Below are 13240 nucleotides of genomic sequence, written 5' to 3'. Positions count from 1 at the left end.
GTCCTAAATTTAAATATTCAGTGCCTTTGTTCGGCTACGCCCGTCCATATCCCAAGAGTACTCCAGTGCCCCCTATGGATTCAAAGAAAAGGATTTACCTGGTAAGTACCAAAATCCTATTTTTAATGTTCCACAGCTTTTTAACACAGTGGAGGCAGCAATATTGAAGCTGAACCAAAGTTCACGAGAGTGTAGCCTATCACTGGGACCAGTGACCTAAATAAGACACAGCGTGGCAGCCATTTTGTGGGTGGACCAGTCTTCCAATGCAGACTTAACAATTCACAAATTGATGGGTAGACTTCAAATTATGAATGGTGAGCCCACCTATCAAAATGGCTAACTCTGCTGTTGTAATTCTAGGTGATAGGTTCATACAATATTTCAAAAAGAAATACAGATTTATAAATTTACCTCAAGGTAAAATTACTTAATTTTCACTGATACCTACAGGAGAAACAAGCTTTGAAGAAGTTAGAAAATGTGCGTAAAGATCATGTGGAGAGGCTGGAATCTCTGCACCATGCTCAGGTAGGTGTATCCACAAGGTGGCGCTGTCATACATTGTGCATTGTGTAGGTGCTCTCACACTGAGGTTACTACCACATCTAGAAAAATAGTGCACCTTCTTGATTTCATGTATAGCCAATATCTGTAGTCTAGGATCCCCCTGCTCCACCCCCTATTTTAGAGCATAGCATGAGCTTTTCTGTTTAAAATGAATGGAACAAATTAAAAAGATTACATATATTCTCTGTATTTTCACTCATGATTAAGTCATAAATTAGGCTAATACAAGCAGTGTATAAGTAGAAAAAGGGAAATGTTTAACTTACTGAAAAGGGTGGGTTCTGAGGTGATAGGTGGTGGGAGCACTTGTAATTTGTAAAGGCGTGCATCTAGGCACACCAGTCTAAACCTAAGGGTGCACTAGAGGCAGCCATATTGTGACTAATTCAGCCGGCAAAATGGCTGCCTCCTGCTGCATGTAGATATTGGATCCACTTTACTTGATACTTAAAATCATAACATGACTCCAATAACATAATCACTCCTTCTGTAGGAAATTGACAAAGCTAAAGGAGAACTTATTGAGATGAACCTGGACATTGTGGATCGAGCATTACAGGTCGTTCGCAGTGCTCTGGCCAATCAGATTGACTGGACTGAGATTGGGGTCATTGTTAAGGAGGCGCAAGTTCAGGGAGACCCTGTTGCTCTCACAATCAAAGAACTGAAGCTGCAAACAAATCATATCACCATGCTGCTAAGGTACGTGGCACATGTGTGCATTATATGTATAGATCATATCATCATGCTGCTGAGGTACCAGTGAGACTTTTTTGTGTATATCACCATGCTGCTAAGGTACGTGGCACATGTGTGCATTGTATGTATAGATCATATCACCATGCTGCTGAGGTACCAGTGAGCCTTTTTTTGTGTATATCACCATGCTGCTGAGGTATGTGGCACAAGTGTGCATTATATGTGTGCAGGGGCGGATCCGGAAGAAAATGAAAGGGGGGGCACCATATTAGGGGAACGGTAATAGTTATTTCTCTGACGTCCTAGTGGATGCTGGGAACTCCGTAAGGACCATGGGGAATAGCGGCTCCGCTGGAGACTGGGCACAAAAGTAAAGCTTTAGGACTACCTGGTGTGCACTGGCTCCTCCCCCTATGACCCTCCTCCAAGCCTCAGTTAGATTTTTGTGCCCGACCGAGCAGGGTGCAATCTAGGGGGCTCTCCTGAGCTTCTTAGAAAAAGTTAGTTTTAGGTTTCTTATTTTCAGTGAGACCTGCTGGCAACAGGCTCACTGCATCGAGGGACTAAGGGGAGTAGAAGCGAACCTGCCTGCTTGCAGCCAGCTTGGGCTTCTTGGCTACTGGACACCATTAGCTCCAGAGGGACCGAACACAGGCCCAGCCTCGGAGTCCGGTCCCAGAGCCGCGCCGCCGGCCCCCTTACAGAGCCAGAAGCAAGAAGAGGTCCGGTAAATCGGCGGCAGAAGACATCCGTCTTCAACAAGGTAGCGCACAGCACTGCAGCTGTGCGCCATTGCTCCTCAGGCACACTTCACACTCCGGTCACTGAGGGTGCAGGGCGCTAGGGGGGGGCGCCCTGAGCAGCAATATAAACACCTTGGCTGGCGAAAATACACCACATATAACCCCCAGGGCTATATGGATGTATTTTAACCCCGGCCAGAATTCAGCAAAAAGCGGGAGAAAAGTCAGCCGAGAAGGGGGCGGAGCCTATCTCCTCAGCACACTGGCGCCATTTTCCATCACAGCTCCGCTGGAAGGACGTCTCCCTGACTCTCCCCTGCAGTCCTGCACTACAGAAAAGGGTAAAAAGAGAGGGGGGGGGCACTAATTTGGCGCAGTTTGATAATATCAGCAGCTATAAAGGGAAAAACACATTATATAGTGGTATCCCTGTGTATATATAGCGCTCTGGTGTGTGCTGGCATACTCTCCCTCTGTCTCCCCAAAGGGCTAGTGGGGTCCTGTCCTCTATCAGAGCATTCCCTGTGTGTGTGCGGTGTGTCGGTACGATTGTGTCGACATGTTTGAGGAGGAAAATGATGTGGAGGCGGAGCAATTGCCTGTAATAGAGATGTCACCCCCTAGGGAGTCGACACCTGAGTGGATGGGCTTATGGAAGGAATTACGTGACAGTGTCAGCTCTTTACGACAGACAGTTGACGACATGAGACAGCTGGCTACTCAGCTTGTGCCTGTCCAGGCGTCTCAAAGGCCATCAGGGGCTCTAAAACGCCCGTTACCTCAGATGGCAGACACAGACGCCGACACGGATACTGACTCCAGTGTCGACGATGAAGAGACGAATGTGACTTCCAGTAGGGCCACACGTTACATGATTGAGGCAATGAAAAATGTTTTACATATTTATGATAATACAAGTACCACTAAAAAGGGTATTATGTTTGGTGAGAAAAAACTGCCTGTAGTTTTTCCTGCATCGGAGGAATTAAATGAAGTGTGTGATGAAGCGTGGGTTTCCCCCGATAAAAAACTGATAATTCCTAAAAGGTTATTGGCATCATACCCTTTCCCGCCAGAGGATAGGGCACGTTGGGAAACACCCCCTAGGGTGGATAAAGCGCTCACACACTTGTCTAAACAGGTGGCACTACCCTCTCCTGAGACGGCCGCCCTTAAGGAACCTGCTGACAGAAAGCAGGAAAATATCCTAAAATGTATATACACTCACACGGGAGTTATACTGCGACTAGCAATCGCCTCAGCCTGGATGTGCAGTGCTGGGGTGGCTTGGTCGGATTCCCTGACGGACAATATTGATACCCTAGACAGGGACAGTATATTACTGACTATAGAGCATTTAAAAGATGCATTTCTATATATGCGTGATGTACAGAGGGATATCTGCCGACTGGCATCAAGAGTAAGTGCGCTGTCCATTTCTGCCAGAAGAGGGTTATGGACACGACAGTGGTCAGGGGATGCGGATTCCAAAAGGCATATGGAAGTATTGCCTTATAAAGGGGAGGAGTTATTTGGGGTAGGTCTATCAGACCTGGTAGCCACGGCAACTGCTGGGAAATCCACATTTTTACCCCAGGTAGCCTCTCAACATAAGAAGACGCCGTATTATCAGGCGCAGTCCTTTCGGCCCCACAAGGGCAAGCGGGCAAAAGGTTCCTCTTTTCTGCCCCGTGGCAGAGGGAGAGGGAAAAGGCTGCAGCAAACAGCCAGTTCCCAGGAACAGAAGCCCTCTCCCGCCTCTGCCAAGTCCTCAGCATGACGCTGGGGCTTTACAAGCGGACTCAGGCACGGTGGGGGCCCGTCTCAAGAATTTCAGCGCGCAGTGGGCTCACTCGCAAGTGGACCCCTGGATCCTTCAGGTGGTATCTCAGGGGTACAAATTGGAATTCGAGACGTCTCCCCCTCGCCGTTTCCTAAAGTCTGCTTTACCGACGTCTCCCTCCGACAGGGAGGCGGTATTGGAAGCCATTCACAAGCTGTATTCCCAGCAGGTGATAATCAAGGTACCCCTCCTGCAACAGGGAAAGGGGTATTATTCCACGCTGTTTGTGGTACCGAAGCCGGACGGCTCGGTGAGACCGATTTTAAATCTAAAATCCTTGAACACTTACATACAGAGGTTCAAATTCAAGATGGAGTCACTCAGAGCAGTGATTGCGAACCTGGAAGAAGGGGATTATATGGTGTCTCTGGACATCAAGGATGCTTACCTCCATGTCCCAATTTACCCTTCTCACCAAGGGTACCTCAGGTTTGTGGTACAGAACTGTCACTATCAGTTTCAGACGCTGCCGTTTGGATTGTCCACGGCACCCCGGGTCTTTACCAAGGTAATGGCCGAAATGATGATACTCCTTCGAAGGAAGGGAGTTTTAGTTATCCCTTACTTGGACGATCTCCTGATAAGGGCAAGATCCAGGGAACAGTTGGAAGTCGGGGTAGCACTATCTCAGGTAGTGTTGCGGCAGCACGGTTGGATTCTCAATATTCCAAAATCGCAGCTGATCCCGACGACACGTCTTCTATTCCTAGGGATGATCCTGGACACAGTCCAGAAAAAGGTGTTTCTCCCGGAGGAGAAAGCCAGGGAGTTATCCGAACTAGTCAGAAACCTCCTAAAACCAGGCCAAGTGTCAGTGCATCAATGCACAAAGGTCCTGGGAAAAATTGTGGCTTCCTACGAAGCAATCCCATTTGGCAGATTCCACGCAAGAACTTTCCAGTGGGATCTGCTAGACAAATGGTCCGGGTCGCATCTTCAGATGCATCAGCGGATAACCTTGTCACCAAAGACAAGGGTGTCTCTCCTGTGGTGGTTGCAGAGTGCTCATCTTCTAGAGGGCCGCAGATTCGGCATTCAGGACTGGGTCCTGGTGACCACGGATGCCAGCCTGCGAGGCTGGGGAGCAGTCACACAGGGAAGGAATTTCCAGGGCTTGTGGTCAAGCCTGGAGACATCACTTCACATAAATATCCTGGAGCTAAGGGCCATTTACAATGCTCTAAGCCTAGCAAGACCTCTGCTTCAAGGTCAGCCGGTGTTGATCCAGTCGGACAACATCACGGCAGTCGCCCACGTAAACAGACAGGGCGGCACAAGAAGCAGGAGGGCAATGGCAGAAGCTGCAAGGATTCTTCGCTGTGCGGAAAATCATGTGATAGCACTGTCAGCAGTGTTCATTCCGGGAGTGGACAACTGGGAAGCAGACTTCCTCAGCAGGCACGACCTCCACCCGGGAGAGTGGGGACTTCATCCAGAAGTCTTCCACATGATTGTAAACCGTTGTGAAAAACCAAAGGTGGACATGATGGCCCCACCTCAACAAAAAACTGGACAGGTATTGCGCCAGGTCAAGGGACCCTCAGGCAATAGCTGTGGACGCTCTGGTAACACCGTGGGTGTACCAGTCAGTGTATGTGTTCCCTCCTCTGCCTCTCATACCCAAGGTTCTGAGAATTATAAGACGGAGAGGAGTAAGAAGTATACTCGTGGCTCCGGATTGGCCAAGAAGGACTTGGTACCCGGAACTTCAAGAGATGCTCACAGAGGACCCGTGGCCTCTGCCTCTAAGAAGGGACCTGCTCCAGCAAGGACCCTGTCTGTTCCAAGACTTACCGCGGCTGCGTTTGACGGCATGGCGGTTGAACGCTGGATCCTGAAGGAAAAAGGCATTCCGGAGGAAGTCATCCCTACCCTGATCAAAGCCAGGAAGGATGTAACCGCAAAGCATTATCACCGCATTTGGCGAAAATGTTGCGTGGTGCGAGGCCTGGAAGGCCCCAACGGAGGAATTTCAACTGTGTCGATTCCTGCATTTCCTGCAAACAGGAGTGTCTATGGGCCTCAAATTGGGATCCATTAAGGTTCAGATTTCGGCCCTGTTGATTTTCTTCCAGAAAGAACTGGCTTCAGTTCCTGAAGTTCAGACGTTTGTCAAGGGGGTGCTGCATATACAGCCTCCTTTTGTGCCTCCAGTGGCACCTTGGGATCTCAATGTAGTTTTGGGGTTCCTCAAATCACATTGGTTTGAACCACTTAAATCTGTGGATTTAAAATATCTCACATGGAAAGTGGCCATGCTGTTGGCCCTGGCTTCGGCCAGGCGAGTGTCAGAATTGGCGGCTTTATCCTGCAAAAGCCCCTATCTGATTTTCCATTCGGACAGGGCGGAATTGAGGACTCGTCCTCAGTTTCTCCTTAAGGTGGTGTCAGCGTTTCACCTGAACCAACCTATTGTGGTGTCTGCGGCTACTAGGGACTTGGAGGACTCCAAGTTGCTAGACGTTGTCAGGGCCCTGAAAATATATGTTTCCAGGACGGCTGGAGTCAGAAAATCTGACTCGCTGTTTATCTTGTATGCACCCAACAAGCTGGGTGCTCCTGCTTCGAAGCAGACTATTGCTCGTTGGATTTGTAGTACAATTCAGCTTGCACATTCTGTGGCAGGCCTGCCACAGCCAAAATCTGTAAATGCCCATTCTACAAGGAAGGTGGGCTCATCTTGGGCGGCTGCCCGAGGGGTCTCGGCTTTACAACTTTGCCGAGCAGCTACTTGGTCAGGGGCAAACACGTTTGCTAAATTCTACAAATTTGATACCCTGGCTGAGGAGGACCTGGAGTTCTCTCATTCGGTGCTGCAGAGTCATCCGCACTCTCCCGCCCGTTTGGGAGCTTTGGTATAATCCCCATGGTCCTTACGGAGTTCCCAGCATCCACTAGGACGTCAGAGAAAATAAGAATTTACTTACCGATAATTCTATTTCTCGTAGTCCGTAGTGGATGCTGGGCGCCCATCCCAAGTGCGGATTGTCTGCAATACTTGTACATAGTTATTGTTAACTAAATCGGGTTATTGTTGTTGTGAGCCATCTTTCCAGAGGCTCCTCTGTTATCATGCTGTTAACTGGGTTCAGATCACAAGTTGTACGGTGTGATTGGTGTGGCTGGTATGAGTCTTACCCGGGATTCAAAAATCCTTCCTTATTGTGTACGCTCGTCCGGGCACAGTATCCTAACTGAGGCTTGGAGGAGGGTCATAGGGGGAGGAGCCAGTGCACACCAGGTAGTCCTAAAGCTTTACTTTTGTGCCCAGTCTCCTGCGGAGCCGCTATTCCCCATGGTCCTTACGGAGTTCCCAGCATCCACTACGGACTACGAGAAATAGAATTATCGGTAAGTAAATTCTTATTATTTACATGCACCTAAGGCACGCGTGCTCCCAGATAAGGGGTGTGGTATCACAGGGGGCGTGGCCCCACAGAATACGCCTTCAGGTAATGATTGGCTGTAGGAGCGCATCCTGGTTTATTGCCAATGTTTCACCCTGATGAAAAGGCTGATTGGGCCTTGAAATGTTGGTCACCTGTTCCATTAGTTATGGGAGCCTGGAATGCACACCAGCACAATATAATTATTATAGTTTAAAGTTGGTGGTGGCAGGTGCAGCATACCCTGTTTTGGGCACTGCACTGAGACTCAGACTGCAGGACAGGAACTGCCCATCTTTGATTAGCAGAAGCAGCCAGCTGGATCTCCAACAAGCAGCATAAGACATCTGCAGGACAGCCCTGTCACAATCACACAGGCCGCCTTCTCAAAGCTGAGCGGAGTGTGACTGCACCTAGCATGGGAAGTGGAGGAGGAAGCGCCTTCTCCGCCGTCATAAGTAACAGTCTTACTCGATGCTGGCATTTGAACCCCACGCCTGGGCTGGACTCTGGCTGGCTGGCCATGGGGGAGGTAGGTTGCACTGTGAGTAGGGGGAGGCTGGAGCTGCAGCTCCAGCATCCCCATTGGTTACCACATGGACTTGCTGTTAGAGCAGCGGTGGGTCCTAGTGCCTGCCGGCTCTTTTATCAAATCTGACTGACTGAAATAGCAGTAGTGCTGCTGCTGTTCTCCTTCTGAAAAAAGAAGTCAGAAACGACGGGGGGCAAGGGCCCGAGTGCCCACCCCTGGATCCGCCTATGCCCCCTAGGATTTTCCTATAGATCCACAGAATGTGGCCCAAAGCATTTTTACAGCAGCAGTTCCCAGAATGATGCAGCTACAGTATACGATGTGTTAGGTGGAGTTGCTTGGTGTGCTTAGGATAACATTTCACATTTTCCAGTCCTATTTTAAAAGGGAATCAAGTTGTACTCTATGAGCGACGTCGCCTAGTGTTTCCCCTCACGGGACGGGGCGTTCGGCGGCGGGGTATTTACACTGAGTGGTATGACGACCTTATTGCTCAGTGACGTCATGCTGCAGCCGGGTCGTGAATGCAGCTCTTGGATGACAGTCCAAATTGAGCAGCATGCGGAGGCTTAACTAAGGCAGGGCGAGCGGGGGCATGTGCCCTGGGCACTGTGGAGACCCGGCAGAGGGGGGCGCCACCGTTCAGGTAGTGTATGCGCAGTATTACATGGCGCCGGTGGCAGTGTTTTTTTATTTAACCAGAATGTACATACTAGTACTGTATCGGCGGCGGTGGTATGCCATCCCTGCTTCCTGAATTGCACACGGGACTGGGACTGGGAGGGGAACGCAGACTCCGCCGGGCGAATGCCAGCTTCTTCCAAGGAGGGGGTAGTTAAAGCCGCCCAGCCAGTAGCAGCGGGATTTGGTGGCATTTCCTCCAATGCAGCGTCATTGGGTGTGTGGGGTGTTGGGAGGCCATCATAGGCTTCCTATAGGATATATATATATTTTAGGACTTTTAGGAGACAGATGGTCACATCATCAGCTCAGTAATGTCACTGTTATGTGGGCCACTGTCTGATCCTGCGGAACTCCATCAGCGGTCAGCCAGAGAACACTTCAAGTTCTGTGTGTGGGTTGGCAGGCCGCGGGCGGACAGGACAGCACAGGACGGGCGGGCGTGAGGGAGCGCATTTGGGGTCATTCATCCCCGTTCCCTGACCACTTAGACCAATCTGACCAGTTAAATTCTAACTGAACAATATGAAAGTTTTCGTTCATTAATGAACGAGAACTTGTTCATATTTTTCAGTGTGTAGGCACCAATGATGAACGATGTGCGGCCCCGCGATTGTTCATCGTTGGTGCTGGGTCGCTTATGCCTGCAAGCCAATATGAACAATCTCGTCCATATTAGCATGCAGGGCTATGGGGCCGGGTGACGGGGGAGTGAAGAAACTTCACTCCCTCCGTCACCCCCCCGTCGCGCGCGCACTGCCGGTCGGCCGTATCGGCAGTTGGGCACCTCGGCAGCACATCGCGGTGTGTAGGGCCCATTACTGCTTTATGTTGAAAAGTTCTCTGGTATCCACATAGCCATAATACATCTACTAACTGTGCTGCCCTTTGCCTCGTCTATTCTGCAGACTGATTAGCTAAAAGGCCTGAGTCATACCTGATCCATGCTGTGTATTTTTGCACAGCAGGCGATAAGGTCCTAACTGCGCATTCTATGCACCACAATGCGCACGTGCGTCAGACAACAACAAAAGGTCATCGCCGGTCAGCGTCAGGATGGTGCGAAAAATCCAAACGCACAGGTGTTTGCAAGGTGATTGACAGGGGGAGGCCATTTGTGGGTGGTAACTGAACATTTATGGGGAGTGGCCGGAAAAACACAGGCGTTACCAAGCGTTTTCAGGGAGGGTGTCTGACGTCAGCTCCGGCCCCGATCAGCCTGTTCTCATCGCACTGGAGGAGTAAGTCCTGGGCTGCGCAGAGACTGAACACAGTGGATTTTTGAAGCTCGGCGTACACATGGGATCGCACACTTGCACGGCGAATTTACACTCCCCCTGGAGGCGGTGACTATCTGAACGCAGGACAGCAAAGTGAGCAGCCCAGCGATCAGATCTGAATCACGCCCAAAGAGTACAGATGGTATCTATCACTTTGTATCCATTGGTATAGTCCTCTGAGAAAGTCTGCTGACGGTGGCTTGGAATACTCTGAGTTTCCTGATATGTTCTGTTAATAAATGAGTAAGGTATTATCCACCTACTGACAGAGGCATTCTGTGCCATGTTATATCAGATTGATTTCACTTATGTATGGTCAAAATGAAATGAAACCATCTCTGCCACTAGCAGTAATCACCCTATATGGAGTATATTGCAGAACTGGTGATAGCACAGGTTATAGGTATTGTGATTCAGGTCACGAATGGCCTGTTGCACCAATTTTGGGCTCTCAATAAAATATAATGTTAGATTAAATATACCAACCAGTCATCTGTGGGCCACAATAGGTTTATGATTTCATGTGTCTCCTAATAGTAATATATAAACATATGCAGAGCAACTTTGCATGCCCATATAAGTTACAGTAGCTGGTAACTGAATATTGAAACCCTATTTAGTTGTTGTAGTACTAGTTATAAAAATAATTTCAGTTGGGTACAGGTATAGATTTAAGAGCAGTATAATGTAACACAGCTATAATAATTGATACATATATTATATCTGTCTTATTAAACATCCAGTGTCAAGTAAACATTTCTTATTTATTTCTTAGAACTTGTATGAGAACACTGATTATAGAGAGTAAGATATAAATGTAATCTCAGGATTAGCGTGATATGATACAAATGTAGCACTAGATTACTCTGGTATCATTTTCCGTCCGTGTAACATTATATCTAAGCACAGAATTGTGTTTCAGTGTTAGCTATGACATCATACAACACAGGTTCCATAAACAGAGGTTCTCATTTGTTATTACATGACGTCTGCTTATACCAGCTTGTTGAGGCATATTATTGGAACATATGCTGTCTTTTATCTGTAAATGTTGAATCTACACACCATGAAATAGGTAACCCTGCATGTTTAGGCGAGTCTGTACCCTCCTGCTATTCAGATATGTACTGCCACTTATATGCGGTACACTTTCAGATAGGTACTGCCACTTATATGCGGTACACTTTCAGATATGTACTGCCACTTATATGCAGTACACTTTCAGATATGTACTGCCACTTATATGCAGTACACTTTCAGATATGTACTGCCACTTATATACGGTACACTTTCAGATATGTACTGCCACTTATATGCGGTACACTTTCAGATATGTACTGCCACTTATATACGGTACACTTTCAGATATGTACTGCCACTTATATGCGGTACGCTTTCAGATATGTACTGCCACTTATATGCGGTACACTTTCAGATATGTACTGCCACTTATATGCGGTACACTTTCAGATATGTACTGCCACTTATATACGGTACACTTTCAGATGTGTACTGCCACTTATATGCGGTACACTTTCAGGTATGTACTGCCACTTATATGCGGTACACTTTCAGATATGTACTGCCACTTATATGCGGTACACTTTCAGATATGTACTGCCACTTATATGCGGTACACTGTCATATATATACTGCCACTTATATGCGGTACACTTTCAGATATGTACTGCCACTTATATATGGTACACTTTCAGATATGTACTGCCACTTATATACGGTACACTTTCAGATGTGTACTGCGACTTATATACGATACACTTTCAGATATGTACTGCCACTTATATGCGGTACACTTTCAGATATGTACTGCCACTTATATGCGGTACACTTTCAGATATGTACTGCCACTTATATGCGGTACACTTTCAGATGTGTACTGCCACTTATATGCGGTACACTTTCAGATATGTACTGCCACTTATATGCGGTACACTTTCAGATATGTACTGCCACTTATATGCGGTACACTTTCAGATATGTACTGCCACTTATATGCGGTACACTTTCAGATGTGTACTGCCACTTATATGCGGTACACTTGCCCACTATGACATTGTCCCCCTCCTTCCATCTGGAATGTGCAGACCCTACATGGGTTGGGTTGAATATTCTGGCGGCCGGGATGTCGGCGGTCAGAATACAGGCCACGGCATCCCCTGCATATATTATTTACAAAGAAATTTTGTGATCAATGGGCACGATTCAATTTGATGATAATTGAATAGTTCCAGGAATTAGCTCCCGAGGCTATTCAATAAAGCGCCCTGTGACGCCCAATGACATGATTCTTCTCGCACCCCCGGAAACAGCGTTGCACAGGGTACTTAAGTCGGAGAATGCTGATTCTCCCGACAAAACACCCTGTTTAATCTGGGAGAACGGACATTCTCCGACTTACCACTGCGCTGTATTGAATAGCCCCAGGAGCTAATTCCCGCCGCTATTCAACTGTCATCGAACTGAACCGTGCCCAATGTGTACATATAATCACACTATTACATTGCGCTAATGTCCTTGTAAAATTAATTCCGTTGAGCAATAGCAGATATCTATGTGAACAAAGACACGGGCAAACATTAGTGTGTGTGTATATATTAAAATATAATTTGTTTTAGCAAGGATTGCTGTAGCAGTAACATAAGGCACGCACAGTCTTTTTGAGGGGTTTCTGGGGGTGCTTATTCTCTTAAGATTGGCTTTTTTTGCTTACAACGCAGAGAACCCCCCACCCTGATAGATGCCCGTACCACTGCCGTCAGCAGCACAAGTATGTACAGGGTGCTGGGGGGGCATGATATAGCTGGGTAAGTCAGTGGGTGTAAATGTGTAAGTGGACGTCTGGAGTAGGATGGCAGCTTTCTCCAGAGGAGGCTCATTCAGCTGCTATTACATTTATATATTATTGCCATTATTGTGTCACATTGGTACATCTTTATACTTACCTGAGGTATTTTGCCAGAGCAGATCTGCATCTTGTACATGGTACCAGCTGTGTGGCAGTATTAATGTGTATACAAAACTAAGACTCTCGCTATCTGCACTAATAATAATATACTGCACATCTGTGTGTATGTAGTAAATAAAACATTGGGGATTTGGTCATATTTTGATCAAAATATTTAAGCTTGCAGCCCATCATCAAGGGAGCCCAATTTCCTGCAAGTTTCTGTTCCACACTAGCATATATGCCCAGCACACCATTACATTGCAGTTACATGTACTCCCCTCCCAGATACAGAGGGGAGCATCTATACCGGGCTGGCTAGTGAGCCGCACCCAACTAGGCCTTTTATAGCCGTGACTGAAAGCTGCCATGATAGCACTAGGCCTGCGCTTGGTTGTACCAATTGTGTACATGGCAGTATTAATGCCATATATGTACAGATGTGCCCTGTTGTGGCGCTGCTGACTATAGCAACACGCTGTAGCTGGATCGTGATGCAAATGCATTGCCGTATGCCGCAAGTGTTTGCATCGCAGCCGGG

The 13240-nt window shown here is 47.7% G+C and overlaps 1 protein-coding gene across 2 annotated transcripts in view; it reads left to right on the top strand.

Annotated features, from left to right (window-relative positions):
- Window positions 1–13240, top strand: part of NEMF (nuclear export mediator factor) — a 191266-nt gene that overhangs the window by 35467 nt on the left and 142559 nt on the right. For both annotated transcript variants that reach the window (XM_063947548.1, XM_063947547.1), the window contains exons 12-13: window positions 454–531; window positions 1064–1272. In XM_063947548.1, the coding sequence (XP_063803618.1) occupies window positions 454–531; window positions 1064–1272 (287 nt within the window). The remainder of the gene's footprint in view (window positions 1–453; window positions 532–1063; window positions 1273–13240) is intronic.

The sequence above is a fragment of the Pseudophryne corroboree genome, chromosome 12 (genome assembly GCF_028390025.1).
Source record: "Pseudophryne corroboree isolate aPseCor3 chromosome 12, aPseCor3.hap2, whole genome shotgun sequence".
NCBI classification, from domain to species: domain Eukaryota; kingdom Metazoa; phylum Chordata; class Amphibia; order Anura; family Myobatrachidae; genus Pseudophryne; species Pseudophryne corroboree.
This window is presented reverse-complemented; position numbering and strand designations above follow the sequence as displayed.